Genomic DNA, 24,037 nt, shown 5'->3' on the forward strand with positions numbered 1-24,037 from the left:
GAGTCTGATAATGAGGAAGCAACGGCACCGGAGTATAATAGGAAGGTTTTTATGATTTTCTCAAAAGGATTTGTCAATTCTGAAACAGAAGCAGCATTAAGGAGCCGCAAGATGTTCCCACAACAAAATAAATTGAAGATTCAGCTATATTGGGTTCAAAGCAAAATAATATTATCTCCATGGACAATTACAACAAAACATGTTATCTCCTGCAGCGAGAGTGTTTGGAACAGATCGCGATGTAACAGATGGATCGCATCGAAAGATCTATTAAAAGAAAAAAAGGCATCTACTCAAAAGGAATGAGAACCGAAAGATAGATCTTACAAGACCAAGAACAAAGTGGAGGAAAGTTAGCGAATCAGCCTATCCTACGAATACGTTAGGAAGCATCGTGTTATTGCTTTCTCTGTTAAAAGTTCTTCTTAACAATATGTTTACTGTAGTTTATGTTTCATGTAATCTATTACATTGATTTGAAATCAATAAAGTAAGATGTTATAAAAAAAAAGAGATTTCTAAAATATATATATATATATATATTCTTAACCAATTAATATTTTTTTTTTAATCTTGACCATAGGAAGTTGTAAAATTTTATTTAATAGTAATTTTAACTAAAAATAATTTTAACTAAAAACATGATAGTAACAATTATTTAATTAACAAGAATTTTTTAAAAAATATTAGTGATATTGAAAAACTAATTTTGAAAATGACAAGTTTTTAAAATAGTTAATATTAACTGCAAATAATTATTTGATAGAAATTTTATATTTTTTAAACCCTAGGCAAAATATAATTGTAAAAGATAATGTAATATTAATTTTGTTTTCTAAAATCCTAAAAAACTGTAAAAGAATATTTGATAGTTGTTTTCATTTTTAATAAAAAAAAAATTTAAACAAAAGAAATTTGTATCATATTTTTAAGTCCTAAAAAATTTATTTGATAATATTTTTAAGAGAGTATTTGATGATGAACATGATACTAAAAATTATTTATTTTACAAAAGAAGTGTAAAATTAGTATTGATACGAATTGTAGAAATATTAATTTTAAAATTATTTATTAATAACTAAAATAATTATTTGATAGCAATTTCTATTTTTCTGAAATTCGAAAAAAAGATAATTGTAATAGGTTATATGACAGTAGTTTTCCTTTTCTAAAATCTTTAAAAAATTTGAAAAAGAATATTTAAGATTTTTATTGTAAATAAAAAGAAGATTTATAAAATAAAATGTTTTCCTTTTTATAAAATCCTAACAAAATAAAATTTAAAGACTTATTTAATAAAACATTAAATTATTACATAAGAACATGTATAACGTTGTCATTGACTCGATTGGTGTATTTGATTTTCATTTCTTTTTAATTTTCATTCATTTTCTTATTTCGGGGTGTGTTGAGTTTAAACGTTTAGGTATAGTATTTTCTCTACTCTTAAGTACAAAGTTTATAACAATTCATCAATGCAGCATAATTATAAAATACAAATATTAACTTGAACTTATGTGTGAAAACGAGTTTTAATTATAAAACTAGATTTTGACCCGCGCTTTAAAAGCGCGGGATTACTTTTTGTTAACAAATTTAATAACCCGTATGTATGTTCACTAATATGTTTAGATCTAGCTGTTTGGTTTTCGGTTCAGTTCCAAATTTTCTTTTTTTCTTGTTTTCGATTTGGTCTCGGTTCGATAATGGGTTTTAGTTTTTGGTTCAAGAGATATATGAACCGTTCATTTATTTATGAATTTGTTTTTTTGTTTTGGTTTTGGTTTTGGTTTGGTTATTTTGTTTTCAGTTTTGTTCGGATAACAATGTTCGATTGTGGTTTTGACCAGCGCTTTAAAAGCACGGGATTTATCTTTAGTAAATTTTATAATATATTATAGTTTATTGATTATTATATGTATTTTAAATTTGAACTAAAAGAAGTAAATGATATGTTTTATTAGATGTGTAAAATATGAAAGGGCAAAATTTTGTATTACTATATTATATCAATTTTATATCATTATGTGAGCCATAAATTTGTGGCTTTTTATCTTATAAATATTACAAAACTTTGATAAAGTTATTTCACATATATCACCAAGTTGTTTGGTTTACTAAGTTTCAAAATCTATTATATTAAAATTGAGAACAAATCGTTGTTGTTAAAATCGTTACTATTAATATGGGTTTACTGTTTAATGTTTTTTTTAACGTCTGATTAATTATGCTATTACAATGATGAGAATATTACATAGATGATTTTACAGCCGACAATTCTATCACCTTGTGAGAATACACGCCTGACTGCATCACTCCAAGCCGTCCTATGAGATTCATGTTCGATGGTACGACATGCACCAAACTGAAGATCTGTTGTAACATATTTCTCCATAATCTGCATAATTTGGTATTTTCTGGGGTTTAAACCCCAAACCTGCGGGTGTAGAATCATTAATGAACACTTAATCAAATTACTGGACCAAATGGGCTTCCACATGTTTAATGTTTTGTCAGGTACTAAATATTATTTATAAAAAAATATTACCAATCTCTATGGGTTTTTCATATAGTATACTACATCGAAATAGAATATCAAAGTTGTTGGTTAGTTGTTTATTTTTGGATTATATGGATATTCAATTGGATTTATTTGGTTAAATAAATATATGAATTTTTATTAATTGTTAATTTCATTTATAACAATATTTTGGTTTTTAATCTACTCATAAAGTCGTTAATTATATATTCTGGAATTGTAGAGAAATATTGAAAGTATTTAAACTATTTTAAAAAGTATAATTAATTTTCATAATTTATTTTCTATATATATTTTAGATTTATATTGGTATAATAGCAAATCTGAAATGTGGGTTAATTAGTAATCTGTTTCTGGACTAATATTAGCGATATTAAGATTAGTTAATAGTTTCTGCATGTTTGTTAATCACAAATGATAAAAGTATTTTCTTTTTGGAAATATGTATTGATAAAGTAATCATTATAGATATAAATAAATATAAAACGGTTTATATTTAAATGTAATATTCTAAAATGTGTGATGCATGAATTTTCAACATCGTAAAATTTCATATTGTTACATTTGATAAAATTAAAAATTTTGGTTGATTTCTAAAACTGATAGTATCTTTTAAAAAAAATTAAGAGTGCTCATAGGATTGATCTTTGTTTGGGGAATATGAACATATTTTTTTTCAAAATCTAACCATATACCAAAACAATAGCGATATATATCTTCCTATATATTAGGAATATTTTATGGTTAATTAGGAATCTTACTAATTTTTAATTATTATGTTAATATTTCTAAAATTGATTGTTTTGAATATACAGTTAAATATTGGTTACTACAATAAAATCTCTTGGCATAGTGTCATTGATAATATATGGCTAAATCTCATAACGAACTGGTATTACAACAGAGTCAAAGTGCATAATCTCACTATTAAAAAGCTACGTAAATCCAATGAAAAAAGTAATCATAGTACTCTGCAACCACCATCTACCAATTTTATTCGAAATTTTAAAATTACAGACCAAGGAACAACTGGTTCATTTCCCAGCTCACTTAACTCCTTCATTCATGTGATGGTTTTGGCTTAAGCACCTTCTTAAAATGTATTTCACTTGACCGAATGAATGAAACCAAAAGCTTTATAACCCCATTCATAAGATACCATATATGAGAACTCAAAAAGACCAACTCCATTCTGCATTGTTTGATAAGTAAAGGCCACAATACCATAAGCTAGAGCAGACCTTAAAGCGACAACTCCAATAACTTCCATACCGAGAATCCCTATACATCACCCACCCCATAACTATATTTTTACCAGCAACTACAATACATATATATGTTCCGTTCAAAAATAAAAATCCATAACCATAACTGACCTCATATGATTCCTTTAGAGAACCAATAATCATATTGAATCATTAAAACGCCATTCCTTTAGAGAACCCAGAATCATCACCTCGTATGATTTGTTTAGAGAACCCAGAATCATCACCATTTGTGTATAACCAGAGTACGATCATGATACATCTCCATCATTCTTTCCCAAAAGTAGCCAGATCATAGATCTTTGATTTCCTGTTAAAGAAACCCAACCCTTATGATTCCTCGCAATAAAACGTGTAGCATTTAGTGAACTATGAATCTTCCTTCCTTAGTTTTTGAAAACTGTGATCTTACAATTTTTTTTTTTAATTCACAATTAAAATGTCCATATTTTCAAAGAATTGATCGATAAACTCCTCTATCTTCCTTGACTCCTTTCCGAAAATCTCTAATGAGATCCTGGTAATCCCATAGATATATCCTCAATCGTAACTCATTTTTCCATTATACCACATCTCGTGAAACCCAAATTAAACATTTTCACCATCTTCTTCATAATCAGAATGACCGGAGGACAAAACATGTGATAATGAGCCATAGGAACCGACACAATAATCAGATCTAGGCTAAGTTCGACTCTCATCTTCAGAATTTCAAAATCGCTATTCCTATCGCCTTTCCGCTGTTTTAGGTTTATTTTTTTCTTTCTAGCAACACAGAGTAAAAAAAAATACTTAGTCATGGTAAATTAATTAAACTAAAAGAAAAAAGATTCTAAATATTTAATTAAAAGCATAGGTTTAAATAATCAAGTGGCAGAGATCTGTAAATACTTCAAAACTCCAAGGGGGCTTCAAAAAAGGCCTTTCAGTTTTAATAGTATTGATAAATCTCAAACAATATATAGAAAAAAACTATATTAAAATAATTTATTATTTTATGGTTTTTATTAAATTAAAACATCAAACAAAACTACTCGGGTCTTGTTCTTTTAATAAAAGTCAAATTTCTCTAAATTTAATGTTTGCTCAAAAAAAAATTGACTCAATATAATCGAGTCAACAAACATTAATTTTCTTTTTTCCGCAAAATTATTTGGTTAACAGCAACCACACACAAAAAAAAAAAAAAAAACTTAAACCGGAGGTGATCGAATGGGTGGGTAGTGATAGAATCGTAATAAAGGAAGAATATAAGGGTACAGTAAACCCTTTGGTAGTACTGTATTATTATTCAACCAAGACAACGACGCGGATCTGTGACAGAAGAGAGAGAGAGATATTCAAAAGCCTGCGGCCAAAATCACAGCCATCCATCCGTTTCTCTCTCTCTCGCAATCTCCACTTCCCACTTCTCCCAAATCCCGATCCATCTTTCCTTCACTCGTATGTTCGATTTCTCATTTCCGGATCTCAAAACCCCCTAATTCTTTTCGGGATCGTTTGGGTTTTACTAATCTCATCGGAGATTTTGATTTTACGCACTAGATTTTTCTGTAAATATTGAATCGTCGATTGTCTTTCCGCTTACGATTCGACTGTTGAACCGTCGCAATCGCATGCACTGATTTAATTACGGAGAGCCCTTTCTAACATTTGGGTTTTCTGATTCTCGATATCGATCTGAAAGTTTCGTTCCTTTAGAGAAATTTCATAATCATTAATCAGTTGAATTGCCACTGTTTAGCTTATTAGCAATATAGAGCGCAGTTAATTATCCTAACTCGAATCGAACGAACGTAGGTTTATTATTCTTGTCTGTTTTTAGCATATGCTTTGTTATTCATATCGCATTTGCTTTCTTTTGTCTTATTCAGGAGTAACTAACCATGAGTGACTACGGTGAGAAGACTTGCCCTTTGTGTGCAGAGGAGATGGATCTCACTGACCAGCAATTGAATCCTTGCAAATGTGGCTATCAGGTCTCTCTCTCTTTTACATGTCCATGCATGCATTGTGTAGAACTGACTGTGATAGCTTTTTATTCTTTACTTTGAATCTTGTGTCTTGGTGTATATCTATGGGCATATATATAAATATTGTAGATGATGGTTATGTTAAAAACCATGTTTTGTGATAGCTATTGTTAGAGATCATTTTCTTTTGTTCTGCGATCTTGTATGTATTTACACCAATCTCTTTCAGATTTGTGTTTGGTGTTGGCATCACATAATCGACATGGCCGAGAAAGATCAATCAGAAGGGCGTTGTCCTGCTTGCCGCACTCCCTATGACAAGGAAAAAATTGTCGGGATGACTGTTGATCCCGAGAGGTTGAGATATACACCTCATCTGTTGTCTTTTTGGCGGTTTTGTTTTGTTGTGCTGATTTTTTCTATATATATATATATATATTCCTGTTCTCAGACTGAACTCTGAAGGGAACATGGATCGCAAAAAGACACAGAAGTCAAAATTGAAACCTTCTGAAGGCAGAAAGCAACTAGCCAATGTCCGAGTGGTTCAAAGAAATCTTGTTTACATTGTCGGGTTGCCCATTGAACTAGCAGATGAAGATGTATTCTCTCAAACTTTTAATTATTTCATACTCATCTGCTTACTAATGGGGTTTTTTCTTTTCCCAGATCCTCCAGCGTAAAGACTATTTTGGTCAGTATGGAAAGGTTCTTAAGGTTTCCATGTCCAGGACAGCAACGGGTCTCATCCAACAGTTCCCTAACAACACATGTAGTGTGTAAGTTTTATTTTTACTAGTGTTATCAACTACGTTTCTGTTTTAACATGACTTGATTTCCTTAAATGTTTGTTTTCCATTATTGTTCTTTCTGATTGTAAACGGGTATGACTCCAGATATATCACTTATGCTAAAGAGGAAGAGGCTGTCAGATGCATTCAGTCTGTTCATGGGTTTATCTTGGATGGTAAAGGACTGAAGTAAGTCATGCCGAACGTCCTGTTGTTCGACACTCGTTGTGCACAAAAGTAAATTATCTTTATTGAGCTCATGATCGTTTTTTCTTCCTATACTGCAGGGGATGTTTTGGGACAACCAAGTATTGTCATGCGTGGTTAAGAAATGTGGTATGTCCGATAGGCACTCTTGTTCTACTCTATGGATCTTAAGTTTTTTTCTTTCGTTGCAATTGATATTATTTGATTATGGATTGTTTGTTTTTATTTCCAGGCATGCAACAATCCTGACTGCCTCTATTTGCATGAGGTTGGTTCCCAAGAGGATAGTTTTACAAAAGATGAGATCATACCTGCCCATACAAGGTAATTTTAATCCATATATATTCTAAGGTTTCGTGTTGTACACATTTACTATCCCTAGCGTATATATTGACGGGAGTTTTCATATTTTGGACGATTAATTAAGGCTTTTAGTAATTTTGAATGAGCAGAGTTCAGCAAATCACTGGAGCAACAAATACTCCGCAAAACCGTTCAGGGAGCGTGCTACCTCCACCATTGGATGCTTATTGCAGTGACAGTTCTACTGCAAAACCAATTGAAAAAGTTCCTTCTATTGTAAGCTCTATAAAGTTTCTACACTACCTTGATGCATAAGATGCTATCTGGCTTGCTTCCTTTGTTTCAGAGAAAATTTAAGATATTCAATTTTGATCTCCTATGACCAGTCATATATGGTTAAATGCATCTTAATATTGCTCACTGCAAACTTGAGTAGAGTATGCAGCATTATGTAAAAACTTACCCCTGCTATACGAATTGTGGAAATGTATTTTCTGAATGATTTATTGTTCTCCTTGGATTTCTGTATTACAGCAATGCTGTCTGAGATTGATTCTTCATATTTAGTACAATTTGTTTTGCAGACTGTCACTGCAGCACCTAGTGGGAGCTCTGTTAGATCTACTGCTCTTCCTGCTGCAGCATCATGGTAAGTCTGTGTCACAAGCAGTTGTATTGGTGAAGTTTTTAATGGTTCATTTATAAAAACGAAAATGTCTTGCAGGGGGACTCGTATAACAAATCAGCAATCTTTGGCTGCGTCAAATGGATCTTTGGACAATCATAGATCTACATCGGAGAATGGAACTTTGGCTAAGCCTACTGCAAAGGCAGCTCATTCGCATGTATCCACTAGTAACACTCTTCAGAAACCACCTCATAAGGAAGAAAGTCGAACATTGGCTCAGAAAAGCAAACCGGGTATGTCGAAGCCTTCGCAGAATAATATTGCAGTTGATCCTGGGTCCAAGAGAACTGTATCACCTAATAGAGATCCGAGTAGTAATCAAGTATCCTGTATAGTAGAATCTTCCTACGATAGCAGAGTCGTCGAGGAGCCTTCAGCTGTTGAGAATTCTTTTGATAGTACAAATGAAATCGCTGAAGATGTACCTAATGTTAGTAACTTGGCGGCTGAGGTTGCATGGATGGGGATAACTACAAATGCTAAAGATGAAGACCCTGGTGTTCCAGTGGCTTCCGGTGCTTATTGTGATCAAGGTTCTATTAGACAACCTGGTAACAATGTACCAGATCTTGAGCAGTGCAGAAACAATCCTCCTACAAACACTGGTGCAGAAGCTGACGTATCACAGAATAGGATTCCTGGTTCAAGTGGAGAGTGGGATTGGAGATCAGATTTGCAATCCCAGGTGCAAGTCAACTCAGCGTTGGAAGTGGATGGTCTATCATCAATCAATAGTAGTAGGCGTGATGTACAGGCTGTTAGCCACTCCACTAATAGGTGTACTCCATCAAGTTCCATCCTGGATTCAGTTCATACTGCTTCTCGTCCTTTCCAGACCAGGGAAACTTCTGGTGGATTTGATTCACATACAGGGCCCTCCTTTGAAATAGGTAGCGATAGAGTGCATCATCCAAATGGATTTTCTGAGACTTCCAGATCCGGTTCCAGTATGCAGCATTCTCTATTTGCTAATACTGAAGGCAGGAACAACATTCAGAGTGCAGAGAATGATATAATTTCAAACATTTTGGACTTTGACCCCTGGGATGAATCCTTGACTATGCCACCCAATTTTGCAAAGTTACTTGGCCAGAGTGATCATTGGGGCAGTTCTCTGGAACAGTCTAACCTTCTAAAGCAGCGTAATGACCAGTCCAGATTCTCTTTTGCTCGGCATGAAGAATCAAATAATCAAGCATATGACAATAATAATAATAATAATAATAATACCTACAGCATATATGGGCAGTTGTCAAGAGGTCAGCCTATCCAGGAGTTTGGAGAGAATCGGGATATCTATCATGATAAGTTTGGGAGTCAAAATGGTTTTGCTTCTAATTATTCTGGTGGATATGAACAGTTTGCTGCTAGTCCTGGATTCTCTTCTTACAAAAGTCCTGGTTAGTAAAGATCATATCGCTACTTCTTCAAGATTGTTTATTCATCTGCATTTCTAAACTTGTCACCGTTGTCGTCTTGCAGCTGTGAGGTCCCAAGTTTCTGCTCCTCCTGGATTTCCTGCTCCCAGCAAATTACCTCCTCCTGGTTTCCCTTCACATGAAAGAGCGAACATGTCTTCTGATTTCGTTTCAGGTATCATATTACACTCTTAACGATGAGTTAGTGTTAGCTTTGCGTAGGCTGATACTAATAGCACATTGTATTTGTAGGAACTCGTTTGCATGACTCGTCGTCCTCTGTGTTAAGGAACTCGTATCATGTACCACCTCCAAGTAGCAATTTGAATACTGCAGGAGACATAGAGTTTATTGATCCAGCAATTTTAGCGGTTGGAAGAGGAAGAATCCAGAATGGGATGGAAACTGGAGCAGAGTTTGATATGAGATCAGGTTTCTATTCTCAGCTAAATTCCTTTGAGAAGGAGGCAAGACTTCATCAGTTGTTGGCGCAGAGGTCTCAGGCTGCACAACAACAACAAGTCAATGCTAACAACTTTACTCCTTCAGTCTCAGATCATTATTTTTTACTAAACAAACAATGGCCTTAGTAGGTCTCCTGAAACAAACTGTACATTAAAAAGGGCCACATTTCTTTTTCTTTTTTTTGAACGACTAAGGGCCACATTTCTATATGAATTGTTTGACTTGATAGATTAACTCAGTTTTTTTTTTTTGCTTTTCAACTATTAGAATTTTTGTATGGTTACATTTTTGGTTGCAAATAAGAAATACAGATAAATGGCATTGGAGAATTTGTAAGAGATTGCATGTGTGTTTAAACTTAACCGAAGCCAAAAATGTACTAGTAATAAAAAGTGGCAATAGCTGAGTATTTAGACAATATCCTTTTATTAAGAGTTGTTAGTTCCTTAGTAGATCACGAGTTTTTGACTTGTGAGTGACGATTATGATACGTCCTTTTGTGTTTTAACCGTTGATTTCCAGCTTAATCAGGAGATTTCCTTTTGCAAGATCACTAACCGTCCCTCTTTCTTATTTTCATTACTTAAGAGTTACAAAACACAAGTAAAATACTCCCACAAGTAAATTTCAAACACATGAAAGAGAACACTTGTACTCTTACTATGTATATATATCGCACACTAGTTTAGGACTTTAGCTGACATTACACTCTCTTTCTGAAGAGTCAACATCGCCAGCTACTAACCCTGAAATAAACTGAGCTTCATTTTCTTCATCACCGTCCACGTCAGTCAAAACGTATCTCCTCTCTGTAAAAGCCGATGTCTGACGTCTCTGTAGCCGCAGAACATGCATGATTACTTCAGGGGTCAATGTCACCCTCGACTGCTCTTCTCTTCCTACCCTGTTCGATTCCGTTACCTGCTTTCCCCAAAACAACACATCTTCAGTGTCTGGAAACACATTGGTCCAGAGGAGATGTGATTATTACCTTTTCGATGTTTTCTGGGAGAGACATAACATCGTTTGACACTGGAGTCCAGAGCTTAACGCTTCTTTCAATACCGCAGGACGCAAGAAACGTTATGTGCGGGTGAGACTCAAGCTGATTCACCACTCGCCTATCACCCAACATTGCCCGCACAAGCTTACCTCCTCTCTTCTTCCATATAAAGATGTGACCACAGTCTGAACCACTCATCACGTATTCATCATTTGGACCCATAAAGTTCACTCCTTTAACCGTTTGCGCGTTGCGGTGACCTGTATACACCTGCGGTTCTTCCATTTCCTGTAGTTTCTCTGCAGAGATACCAACGGGGGACGAACCGAAACCCATGTTTTTCTCAAACAGATAAATGAGCTCGTCGTTGTAAGAGACCAGTAGTTCGCTGGCTTTGGAATATGCCACCCCCGTGACGTGAACGCTGTTGGTTTCCCGGAGATGACGAGGACAAAAGGTGTTCACAGGCGCGTCTGGTACGATGTGGCGACATACGGGAGCTAGCTGTACTCTTCTAGTGTCGTAAACTCGTGCGTATTCGTCGGAACCCCCAACCGCAAGATAATGTGGGTTCCTGGGATCTATGGCTATAGAGTTAAGTCTGATTCTACTGCTGGAGTGATGTCTCCTGCATCCGTGTGTGAACGGAGAGGAATACAAAACCGTAGTGGAACTGTTGCTTCGTATATCAAACTGTCCGATGAAGAAACAAAGACAAGTTCAGAAAACCTGAGATTGAGAAATGAGTATACCATAGAGAATGAGAGAGAACAACATGTTGAACAAAACCATCTTCGCCGCAGCTGTAGAATACGTTAGGATCTCCAGGCAAAACAGCAAGCTTGTACACGCGACCACGGTGCCTCCCGAGTCTTTTCGTCTCCACTTTACCATTTTCCAGGATCTGACCAAGTCTTACCTGCAAAATGGAATCAACACCAGATGATTTAAATCAACTATACTATATATGATTTTAAAACAGACACATACTTGTCCGTCAGCACCAGATGTTATGATGGTCCGGTCATCTGTGAAGGGCATGAACTTAGTCTGAAACACATTTTCACAGTGGCCGGAAGGATAAGTCAGCGTCCTGGTTCCATTCAACAAGTTCCAGAGCATGATTTGTCGATCATCAGAGCCCGAAACAAGAATATCTGCAGTGGAACTGAACTCCACAGCATTGACGCATCCTTCATGCCCATTTAACTTCCCGTATACATCGAGTTTCTTCACTATCCCCTGAAACTAGCCAAAATCAATACATTGTGTGGACTCAAGATCGTTCTCTAGACACTTTCTACCTGGAAATGACCACTACCATCCATGAATTCAAAGTAGAAATCCAGAAAAATGACAAGACTTTCTGATACTTATGACATAAAAGAACCAAACTTTACCCTCCCCGAGAGAGAGAGAAAAACGAGAACCTCAGAGGCGGAGATTCGACGAGAGATTGACCTCGGATGAGAGAAGCCCATCTCCCTCTTGAATATCTCCCTGAACCCTTCATCGCTTCCTCTTCCTTTCGCCATTTGTACGAGTCAGGTAGTCTCACTATGCTTTTCCTTTCGCCAATATCTCCGACACGGACATCCTGTCGTCTGCGGCAATCGAACCGTGACGTACTGTTGTTTTATCCACTCTAAACGGCATACGCATCACAAGTCCCAAACCCACATTTGATTTGTAGTTTGTTTCATTTTCTTTTTACCAATTTGGAAGGGAAAAAAATTCCAAAAACTACCTCATATAATTTTTATTTGCTATTAAAATATACAGTGGAAACTCGATAAATATTATTTTCCGAGTTGGACCGGTTCAAAATATGACACAACTCATTAAGATAGTAAAAATGATCTTAAGAGATATTTTAGGTAAATATATGTCTCATTAAAATTATAAATTAATACATATATATATTATATAAGTACAAAAACATTGTATTATTGGCTTATATCCACAATGAAATTATTTTTATATTCTTTTAATTTCAATATATATTGATAATATTTAGTAAAATTCTATCTAAAATTATAAGAATGGAAATTTTTCCTTGACTGTTCTGTTGTATTTACTTTGAAATATATTGCGTGAGTTGTTACAAGCTGTTGCTACAAAACAGGGATACACAAGCTAAAAAATCTAAACAAAGAATAATGGATATTATTTAGATTCTGACAAAAATTACATCTTAATTCTGTGAAACATATTTTTATACACAAAATAATACATAATAAAATAATATGAAAGTAAAACTTCTAAAATGTGATTAATTTATATAGAGTAGAGCTAACTATTTACTTAATCTATAAAGAAATATATTTGAAAATAGAACAATCTAAAAAGGAAACTTTTTAAGAATTAACTAGATCTCGATCCGCGCAACCGCAGATGTTTTTGTTTTTATTTATTTTTATATAAATATTTTATTTTCAATTCTAAATTGGTACATATTATAATATATGTGTCTATCAATTTTTAAAATATTTTATTATATTTTTTTCATTGAATAGATTGTTTTAAATTTTCACATGTATTTGTATCTTCTTCTTCTATATATATATATATATTTTCGGATTATTATTTCATTATTAAAATCGTAACTATATATATAAAGATTAGTAAAATATTTTTTTATTGTCATATTGAAAGATATTGTAACATTTCAAAAATTTAGAAAGTTTTTTTAAAATTAAACATTTCGCTTCATAGATTTATATTATCGAGTAAATAATTAAACATATAGTTTTTGTTTAGTTTTTAAAATAAACTATATAGTTTAAAATTAGTTTTCATTGGTTTAAGGTAGTAAATATTAATCATTTTTAGATAATATGATTTTTGTTATTTAAAAAAAATCTTTATAATTTTAAAAGTTAACATCAAAAAATATTTAAATATGTAATATTATATATGAAGGCATAGTATTACAACATTAAATTATATCTATTAAATTTATATTATCTATAAATCTAATGGATCATCTATTCTTTAGATCCAATTTTTGATACCCCAATAAAAATTTCTGGTAGGTCCAAAATTTAAATGATAAGATTAGAGATTAAATGTAACATGACTTCTTAGGAATATGTTTATTAGGTCCATTTTTTAAAAAATCACACATGAATCAAAGTTGTGACTTCTGTTTTAATATATAAGATAGCTGTATAAAATAATAAATACCTAATCCGAACATTATTAGTTTATAACTTTTTTTACTAAATAAGATATTTCATCTTCCCATTTAGTACTCAACTTATTTTTAGATAACCAATTAATACATTAACATTTTTAAAAGGAAAATTTGACACCAGAAAACTAACAACTTCAAACTTGTTAAACAAAATCGTTAAAATGATGTTTAAATATTAGAATGGTTTAATGACTAGTTAAACGAAAATGGTTAAGTAGGAGAAGGAAATATAATGTTAGGTTGCTAGAACGGAATGGAATGTTAGGTTTCTAGCATGGAATTATTTGTTAATATTAGATATGTTACGGGTTGCATGTTAGCAGGTTTGAATATCCTCACTGAGTACTTTTGTATGTCCATGCCTCCTTTTGTGATGCAGATAAGGAGTAGTTGTTTGGACCGGAGTGCGGGACAATGAAGATCATCAGGACTTGGTATCATACTTTGTGGACTGTATGGGAGTTTTACGAACTTTATTCTTATTGCCTGCGTTATTTAAATCGGTTTTATTAATAACGGTTATGTATTTAGTATGTTTACTTGATGATCCCAACTTTACTTCGAATTTCCAAAGGCTTTCCAAATATTTATGGGTCGGAGTGTTTCAAGATTAGCCCACGAAAGTTGAAGACCCATCCCAAGCTTAGAATATAATCCATGCCGAGCTGACATGGTCAAACCAAATGTAAAGAGGATCTACACATTAAAGATGATCTTCAAGGTACTTGATACTCGCCGCAGACCATGTCGTAATTACGATCCACCCCTCAACATCTATAAAAAGAGAACCAAGGAGAAGGAGAAAGGGATCCAAGACTTAACACTTCGAAACTATGCTCAATACACTTTTACTCTCTTATCTCTGATATCCCAGACTCGCCACTCTTGTATCAAATCATAATATTAATAAAACACTTACTTTCCACACAAAATCATCAGTAGACATTCATTATTTCCATTAGTTGCTTGTTACATACGTTAACATAAACCCTTACCTTAATTTCTGTGTGGACTTTGAGATTCATCATCATGCATAGAAATTTAAAGCAAAGTTCTCATACTTTCTGAAACTCACAAACCAATATAGTGTTTTGAGATTCTAACCCAACCAAAGTACGTAGTACCAACCCATCAGGATGCATGACTTCAACATGAGATTGCTACTCTATGAAGCAACCTCCATATTTTTTCTTGCAAGTTGCAAGTCTTTCTTATAACCTAAAGGAATGAAACATTGTGTTCAGATCAGGTATTTGCTGAAGTTGTTCTATTTCTGTCTTCTTTTTTTTTAAAAAAAAACTGAAGTTGTTCTATAACCTAATGTGAATAAGCCATCGATCCAAAGAAAATCGAAGACAAAGATCATACATATAAGCTAGCAAAAACAAATCACAAGCCATAAACCTGAGGGCGAGAAAAATGAGAATCATATTCACTGTCACTAGATCTATATGTAAATCAACCTAAATGAATAGGAAGAAGAGTCGAAGGGTCAAAACGTTGATTATGTAATTTATGCTATTAAATGTACAGGAAGCATCTACAAATTTGCAGGGATGACGAAATAGATTCATGTTGTAGAAAAAAAATTGACATCGAGAAAGAGACGAAGAAGACACTGATTGTAAAATAAAAAAGATTGACTTGAAATGATTTAAAGCAACATTTTCCCTGAAGTATCAACATATGATTGACCTAAATTCTTTGAAAATAGTCTCTTATATATTAGACATATAAATGCAAAACACTTACAGTATAATGTAAACTAGGTGATAACCCGCGCCCTGCTCGGAGCAAGAAGATTTTTAAAGTATTATAACTTTTAATATGTAGACATAATAAAAGTTAAAGTCATAGTAAAAAAAATATATGTAAGAAAGTACGGATTATAGCTAAGAATTTTAGTATGTCAATATAAATTTATATGCGATGGACTTTAAAATTAAATTGTATATTTGTTTGCATGCGGGTAAATTATAAATATAATATTAAATGAAACATAATCAATAGTCTAATAAAATAGAAAAGGAACAATGTATAAGAAAACAAAAGAAAATAAAAAATAGAGACAAAATAACTGCTGTCAATAATGCCTTCAGAAGTCTTCGTTTCCAATCCTATTATGAGCAATAGCAAAGAGATCATCTAGAGAAATTAAAAACATTATTTAACAAAATATGTGAATGCATGTATTACCTCAATCGTGAAATAGGTAAGGAAAATCAGTGATGGTCACGCAAAAAATATATCAGAAATATTTCCTATCGATTAAGGTAAGTCTTTCAATTCTTTGAATTTTGTTTCCTTGAATACGTTAACAATTCAATTGTGTTTCCTTAACATTTTGAAGCATTAAGTGTTGGGAATAATTGGTTACTAAGTGATACCCGCGCCCTGCGCGGGGTGAGTGATCAAAAACAGCTTTTTTTTTTAATTTTAAAATTGTGCATGTATGTATAATGTAAACTTAATTGTTTTTTTATGGTTGTGTAATTGATTTATTTATAAATTAGAAATATTATAAAGAAAAAAAATGTATAATAGTGTGCAATAACTTATAATTATTTATTATGAATTTAAGACAAAACAAATCATAAGAAAGTTAATGACTCTTTCGATATTTCAGTAATCAAATTAATACTCAATATACTACTTGCCTACTTGTATTGCAATGCAATATGTTTTTACATAAAATAGGCAACAATATGAATATCCAATCACGCAAATTTAATGTAAAAATTCTTCCGGTACAAAATTTATGTATAAATCAAAGATGGACAATCATGTTTTCGTAATAACTTTGGCGTGGTGAAACCGTATTCGAATAACAACGATGAAATATCCGTTAAATCACTTCTATAGAAAACTACTCTTTTCACGTATATTTTGTTGTCATTATCACGCTAACATTGCCATTGACAATAATTGATTCGATCACGCGATTGACGATTCAAATTTGATTCATATATTATGGGAACACCCGAAATGGTAATGTATTAAATTGTGTTGCCTTGAATCTCTACTCTATTAAAATGGTCGTCGATTACATAATTGCATTGATAGTTATGGAAATGATAAACATGGTTAACATACAATGGGGAGATTTGAAACTATTATTAACTTTTAAAAATACTATATAATGGATCGTTTTAAGTTATTTTTTTTTAAAGTGTACGTATATATCTAGAAAATTTTGCGAATTCGTTATATAGCAACACGAATTCGTGAACATTGTGATTGACAACACATATATAACGAATTCGTTATATAGCAACACGCATATAAGCATATATGGAGATACATACGTACGAACGTGGGTAATAATGCTTAATGTAGTCTAACTATATAGAAAGGCATTAATATTTAAGTCAGGTTATACGAATTGCCATATTGAAATCGATAATTATGAAGAATCTCAGTTTATGGCAATAAAATCTCTGTGTAGTTAAATATGAAACCGTTTGTAATGGAAGAGTAGTAGGCGAGATATAAATGTTTTTGTCACTCAATAAGCTTATAGTATATACGGAAGGTTTAATGTAATTAGTAATGGCAAATTTTGTAATTAGTCTAGTTAAGAAAGAGTTTTTGAATATAAGGTGTGAGAGAGCTTGTGGTAATGCCACGTAGGAAATGACACATATGTAATAAACACATAAAGTAAAAGTTAGTTTTATCTAATGCTCCTCAAATAATAAGAAAGGGATTTTCGAGGAATTGAATCGAAAATATCATAAAACGATTTGATATGAACATTCGTACATGTTATGATATGAACATTATGATAAACGATTTGATATTAGTTTTTTGATAAACATGGTTTACTTGTTGCCAGATTAAATATGAACACTCGTACAGGTTATGATATGAACTTTCGTACAAGTTAAAATAACCAATTCAAACCGTAAAAACTTAGTTGTACCACGTTTAAAGAAACATTTATTGTGTTGCCTTATTTAAATGAAACCCTTCCAAATTTTCGAACATACCATAAAGTCTCTCTTATGAAGGAGTTAATATGCTGCCTTAGTTAAATCCCCGTTTTTTTTTTTGAAATCGGAATGTAATCAAGTGTAAATGACTTACCATAAACATAATCCGAAGGTTATTTTTGTAATCAAGTGTAAATGATTCATCGCAGAGAAGTTGAAATTAGGGCTCTTATTCGTGGATTAAGTGAATCGCTCGATTTGGGGATCATAAACGTCGTGATTTATTGTAAAGACTGCGAGATTTACCAAAATGTAAGTGTTAAGTTTCTCTACTTCCTATTATCATTGGTAAATGCTAAACAAATTGTTATAATTTAGTTGGTCAATAGTTTTTAATTAGGTCTACAAATAAAAATAAATAAATTTATAACCAATAAATAATAATACTTGCTAAATAATCTATATATTAAAAATAATAATTTATTGTAACTAATTATCAAAATTATCGAAAGAGTAAAAATTTTTGATCGATTTTTTATATATTTATATACTATATAAAATAATGAACGAAAAACAGTTTATAGAAACATATATAACAATTTTACATTCTTTTATAAAAACTGTATTCATATATAAAATATTATAATAACTATTATTGTCTTATAAAATCCATACATACTTTATAAATTATTTATAAAAAAGTTAAAAAACATATATAAAATTATTTATCTTGGCTTATCATAAATTTTAAATGCTTATAAGAGGTTGTAAGTCATTTATAAGAGTTTCTAAAATAATTAATAATATATAAAATTATAAAATCATTTGTAAAGGTTTATAAATCTATTTATATCTGCATAAATATTTTGAAGGATTTATAAATTATATAAAGTTATATTAAACATCTAATAAACATTAACATAAGGCTGACAAAAAAAAATAAACATTAACATAAAAAGTAATTTAGGTGACTATTTCTTAAGAATCACTCGTAGTTGAAAGTTAAAAATTAATTTTCTTCATTAAATTGGTCAGTAGTATTTTTTTTTACGTCGAACGGCTGATCTAATTGGTTAGTCGTATTTCTATGTTAGTCGTATTTAATTAAAATATAAAAATAAAACTAACCACATATAAGGCAAAAATCATTGAAACTTTCCAACAAATCTTAAATATAGATAATTTGATGTAATTATAACTATTAAAAAGTTATTTTGTACATTATATTATAGAAAGTCAGAATATACATAGAAAAAATTATAAAAAAATTGAAATATATTTGTATCAATAATTATTACAATAAAATATAAATATTCAGCTTACTAATTGACTCAAACCTAAATTTTTTTATACTTACCCACTGTACATACATATATATATATATGTGTGTGTGTGTGTCAAATGGATGCACAATACAGTTTGTAAAACCAGAAGAGATGAAAATCGAATTTTCATGGTAGAATTCATCTTTCATAAAAAAAAAGAAAAAATACAAAAGAAATGGTGATTTTCTTAAAACAAATTGAGATGATTTAGAGACTACTGATTTTATATTGATAATTAGACTAATAATTTGTATGATGTGAGAGTCGATTATCCAATAATAACGAAAGAAAATCGCCAAAGCTAATTTTGGAGAACAATGAAAGATTTGTAATAGATTAATGTTAATTATTTGATCATATTATGTAAAAGAAATAATTTTAAAGAATTAGATTAATGTTGTTGAATTATTACTAAATCTCACAATTTAATAATGTAGTACTAAGATTTTTTATTTTCAAATTAGTTTGAGTTAAAAATTAATTTACTTAATATTTTTAATACATATTTTCTACAATATTTGTATCCGCAAAATCGCAGACAACTACCTAGTTTTACTTTAAACTACTAGTTTTCTTGCGACATGGACATAAATAATAATTTTAAATATCATTTTTATTTTACAACATATAATTTATTACATTTGGATATTATGATTTTTATATTTAAATTAAAGAGCAAAAATTATTTTTATAAAAATTATTTTTATTTAATATATAGTATTTATTGATTCTTTTAATAAATACTAGAGATTTTTTCCATGCTTCGCGCGGATTGTGTCTTATAAACTTATTTTATTTATAATATTATTTGTCGGTTTTTTTCTTTTACATTAACTTCTTGTTTTTCCATTGTTAGTTTTTCTTAATTTAAATTTATATATTTATAATTTTTCATTTTTCTTGTTGTAGATAGAGAATTATATTTTTTATTGATGGTTTTTTGTATGTGACATAAACTTTTTGAAATTTTAAAATAATGTTATATATAGTACGATTAACACATTAAAGAAGAGAAACATATTCAGACACATTTTACACAGGTTTTTATGCATAATTTTAAACATTATATATGTATATATTATAAGTTTGAAACTTGTAAATGCTTTCTAAAGCTAAATACTTGTTCTGAGTTTACATAACTTATCGAAAGTATTATCTCTTTTTAAATTTAAATCACAGAAAAAAATATCAAAAAAGTCAGTATAAATGGGTTTTTTTGGGCTTTTAAATCAACACTGAAAAACTACATGAATCAGATAACAACACTTTTATAAACAACTGGATAAAATTTGACCGAGCCAAAGATTTTCACACAATATGTTATTTCTTCTTCAAATTGCGAAGAGCTTATAGGCACAAGAAAAAAAATCATAATTTTTGTTTTCACTTATATAACATTTTTTCTCCTTTACACACGGAGTTTATTACACTGCTATAAGCAATGGAGAACTATATTCATATAAGATTCACATCTATGCATTTTGACAAAGAAAAATTTAAGCCATCTTTAGTTTCAGAATAGACCAACTTCAGTCATATACACTATATTTTCTCTATGATTCAAATCTTATAATTTTAATATATGTGCAGATTTCCATGTGAAAAAGCACGCACGCCATCTATCATTCAACCTATTATTTTTTCCAAAGTAAACACTATAATCCTTGTTTGGTTAGCTCCACAAACAAATCTCTTTGGATCAGTTTACTAAAAAATATGGATACTAATGTCAGAAAAGAATATAAACACTATCAACAATAAATATTGGCACAAGACTATTTGGTTCAAGGAACATATTCAACGTAATAAGTTTATATCATGGCTGGCTTTGCGGAGAAGACTGCCAACCAAGGATCGCTTGAGGCGTTGGGGGTTAAATGTCTCCGGAACGTGCGTCCTTTGTAATCTGGAAATAGAGACTCACCATCATCTCTTCTTTGAGTGTTCTTTCTCTCGTTTGATATGGGAGCCTTTTGCTGCTAAAGTTTGGATTTCTTCTTCGGCTGATCTACACTATGTTTCAGCCTGGATCAGTTAACCTCGCGTCAACGCAGATGCGCATGCTACTCCAGTCATCAAGTTCTACTTTCAGTCTGCCATATACCTGCTGTGGAAAGAGCGTAATGCTCGTGTGTTCACAGCTGTCTCCTCACCTACATCAGTCATCCTTGCCTCTCTCGACCGTATGATGCGTGACCGTCTCCTCTCTTACCCGGCAAATTCTTCTTTCTCCTCTTCTCTACTTCTTTTTATATTTCTTATATAAGATCTCCTTAAGGATTTTTTTTACCTTGAGTTGTTGTTGGTTGTTTTTGTTTCCTTGCTGTAATAAGTTGTTTAAAAACAACAGTGTAACCTTTCAGAAAATGATAATCTTAACATCTTACAAAAAAAAACCAACAAATATTGACTTATTTATGTGAATATATATTTTATTTTAAATCATTATAATGGACGAAGAAAGTACCATAATTTGTACAACAAATTTTCTTAGATTCACCTCATCATACTCATCATTTTATCATTTTAATTACATAATTTTACATGAACTTATGCACCCTCCCCGGTTATTTTCTCTTTATTTATAACTACAATATAAAGTTATAAACTATATATATTATAAACTATTAATTTATTTACCCTTGAAGTCTAACGATTAAAAATATAACATAATTCAATATAGATATATGATTCTATTAATAAATTAGCAGTTACAAATTTGAAATTTCTATAAATATCAAAAGCCGTATGTTAGTTAATTATCTTCTAAATGACATTTATTTCTAATTCTCTTTGGATGAGAATATTTTGGCTGAGGTGGATACTCCCAAAAGCCTTGAATTTATTCCCTTTTATATATTAGGATTAATTTATTTACCCTTGAAGTCTAACGATTAAAAATATAACATAATTCAATATAGATATATGATTATATTAATAAATTAGCAGTTATAAATTTGAAATTTCTAGAAATATCAAAAGCCGTATGTTAGTTAATTATCTTCTAAATGACATTTATTTCTAATTCTTTTTGGATGGGAATATTTTGGCTGAGGTGGATACTCCCAAAAGCCTTGAATTTATTCCCTTTTATATAGTAGGATATCTCTATTCATCTATTTTTAAATATGTTATACCTAAATATATAAATTTTAATAAACTTCGGATTTTTTTTTATTTTAGTTAAATATTTTAAACTAGTAAAATCAAAATTTTAATTATCTAATGAACCATAAATTTTCCACATGAGTCTGTAGATACTTTTGTTGTCAAAAAAAAAATGAACCGTAAATTTAAATAAATTTTAAGAATTTAACTATCAAAATAATTATCTGATTAGTGTTGCTTTAGTTTAGTATTTGTTAATACACACTTACAGTTAAGTTTTTAAAAATGTATATATCTATACAAAATATGATATATAAGTTGATGTACGAAATATATTTTTAATTATGTTTAGTTTTTTTATTAATGTGATATATAAATATATATATTAATTTAGTGGTGATATATGAGTTCTTAGATATTAATATATTTCAATATTCATGTCAAAAAAATATCTCTATAGAAAATTTACATTAGTGATAAGAGTTAATAGTTATTACCATATTTACCAAAATATTGCCAAAATATAAATCTTCTTAAGGAAAATTGTACATGTCACAATTATTTCAATGCTGAAAATGAATGTGGTAATGATACATACAAATCACTTCGAATGTTTAGGAGATAATTTATGAGACTAAAGGATGGGTTTACATGTTTATTCAGTAGCTTTTTAACATTTGCAGCAATTGTTGAAACTGTATTAGTTCTTAACTAGTCGAATAATATTCTGAGATATAGTTTATATTCTCCTATTAGTAAATTTATTGTTACTTTATTGGAAGGAGTCCTAATTAACCATTTGATTGTATTATTAGCATGATTTAAGCTTTGTCTAGTTTGCTTTTTTAGCAAAAAAAAAATATTTTATAAGTTGACAAAAACAAAAAATATTTTATTGTACTTAACCATGTGGTTAGTAACTAGTTTGTGGCTTGTTATTATTGTGAAAAGCAACTTAATGAACAAAAAAACAGACTTTTATGAACACTTTCATGAAGATCTTCAAAAGGAATTTTATCAGGTGGCGTTAATGGTTAATAACTAATGTGGAATTATAAATATTTAGTAAGAATTTTGATAAAAATTTTGTATATGATTTAGGAGTTTATATATATATAACCTTTAAAGTTTTAGAAGCCACAAGACTAATGTTTCACAGTTGCGGTCCTCCTGAGAATTTCAAAGAAAGCTAAATATATCTTGTTGACTCTTACTTTTATGGCAGATAACCGGTAGAAGTAACCCTAAGGAGAAAGGTGTTCTCCAAGTACTTGCCGAAGAAGTCGGACGCCTTAGAAAAAAATTTGATTCTAGCGAAGCTACTCTCGTTGCCCGAAACGATATTAAGTTTGTTTATAAACTTGCAAGAGAGGCAGTTGTTTCTCAAACCAGCGGTGCCTATGGTGAAAAAAGTGATGCCAACGACGATGATGGTCATGATGGTGATAAACATGTTGACGATGACGATCATGATGACGATGATAAAGATAATAATCCATGGGCTTATGGATGTGGTTTTGATTATCCCTCTGGTGGCGTCGACATCCACTCTGACATTGACATCGACTCTTACATTGACTATTATACTCTTTAGTCTCTGTCTTTGGATCAGCCTGAAATTAATAGTTGTTGTGAAACACTTTTCCGTCTCTCTTTATTTAGTTTCAGGGTTGTAGGATCTTCTGGGCTTTTGGGTTTTCTTTATTTGTAGATTAATCTGTTTATTACTTTATTATTAAAAATAAGAGATGATTTGCCAGACCTAGTGGACATGATTACAAATCAGATAAATTTGGCCAGACATTTGTTTTAGAGATTGAAATG

The 24,037-nt window shown here is 31.0% G+C and overlaps 4 protein-coding genes across 5 annotated transcripts in view; 2 read left to right on the forward strand and 2 right to left on the reverse strand.

Annotated features, from left to right (window-relative positions):
• The window catches only part of LOC103873306, a 728,778-nt gene that overhangs the window by 350,708 nt on the left and 354,033 nt on the right, over positions 1 to 24,037 (reverse strand). The gene's annotated exons all lie outside the window — the stretch shown is intronic.
• Positions 4,801 to 9,978, forward strand: LOC103873411 (uncharacterized protein DDB_G0283357). Its single transcript, XM_009151816.3, has 13 exons — positions 4,801 to 5,247; positions 5,679 to 5,783; positions 6,007 to 6,134; positions 6,229 to 6,379; positions 6,447 to 6,556; positions 6,674 to 6,757; positions 6,856 to 6,904; positions 7,008 to 7,099; positions 7,228 to 7,354; positions 7,663 to 7,727; positions 7,803 to 9,166; positions 9,249 to 9,359; positions 9,437 to 9,978. The coding sequence occupies exons 2-13, from the start codon at positions 5,691 to 5,693 to the stop codon at positions 9,772 to 9,774; spliced, it is 2,712 nt and encodes a 903-aa protein (XP_009150064.1). The 5' UTR covers positions 4,801 to 5,247; positions 5,679 to 5,690; the 3' UTR covers positions 9,775 to 9,978.
• On the reverse strand, positions 10,190 to 12,340 carry LOC103873412 (DDB1- and CUL4-associated factor 8). Of its 2 annotated transcripts, none has more exons than XM_009151817.3 (5): positions 12,083 to 12,340; positions 11,643 to 11,894; positions 11,428 to 11,571; positions 10,641 to 11,345; positions 10,190 to 10,570 (listed from the first exon to the last, which is right to left on the reverse strand). In XM_009151817.3, the coding sequence occupies exons 1-5, from the start codon at positions 12,185 to 12,187 to the stop codon at positions 10,343 to 10,345; spliced, it is 1,434 nt and encodes a 477-aa protein (XP_009150065.1). In that variant the 5' UTR covers positions 12,188 to 12,340; the 3' UTR covers positions 10,190 to 10,342. The 2 variants fall into 2 exon arrangements, with proteins under 2 accessions (XP_009150065.1, XP_033128507.1); XM_033272616.1 differs by having other exon boundaries at positions 11,643 to 11,900; positions 12,083 to 12,279.
• On the forward strand, positions 22,789 to 23,807 carry LOC103873450. Its single transcript, XM_033273461.1, has 2 exons — positions 22,789 to 22,797; positions 23,439 to 23,807. The coding sequence occupies exons 1-2, from the start codon at positions 22,789 to 22,791 to the stop codon at positions 23,805 to 23,807; spliced, it is 378 nt and encodes a 125-aa protein (XP_033129352.1).

This window comes from Brassica rapa, chromosome A06 (genome assembly GCF_000309985.2).
Source record: "Brassica rapa cultivar Chiifu-401-42 chromosome A06, CAAS_Brap_v3.01, whole genome shotgun sequence".
Taxonomy (NCBI): domain Eukaryota; kingdom Viridiplantae; phylum Streptophyta; class Magnoliopsida; order Brassicales; family Brassicaceae; genus Brassica; species Brassica rapa.

What these genes read in the sequence shown, in the direction of transcription:
- LOC103873411 (XM_009151816.3), top strand. Translation starts at nt 5,691, where the DNA reads ATGAGTGACTACGGTGAGAAGACTTGCCCTTTGTGTGCAGAGGAGATG. An exon ending in TTGAACTAGCAGATGAAGAT is followed by an intron (nt 6,380 to 6,446) that starts GTATTCTCTCAA and finishes TTCTTTTCCCAG; the next exon opens with ATCCTCCAGCGTAAAGACTA. An exon ending in CTCTTCTTACAAAAGTCCTG is followed by an intron (nt 9,167 to 9,248) that starts GTTAGTAAAGAT and finishes GTCGTCTTGCAG; the next exon opens with CTGTGAGGTCCCAAGTTTCT.
- LOC103873412 (XM_033272616.1), bottom strand. Translation starts at nt 12,187, where the DNA reads ATGGCGAAAGGAAGAGGAAGCGATGAAGGGTTCAGGGAGATATTCAAG. An exon ending in CATCTGGTGCTGACGGACAA is followed by an intron (nt 11,572 to 11,642) that starts GTATGTGTCTGT and finishes TCCATTTTGCAG; the next exon opens with GTAAGACTTGGTCAGATCCT. An exon ending in AAGATGGTTTTGTTCAACAT is followed by an intron (nt 11,346 to 11,427) that starts GTTGTTCTCTCT and finishes TTCATCGGACAG; the next exon opens with TTTGATATACGAAGCAACAG.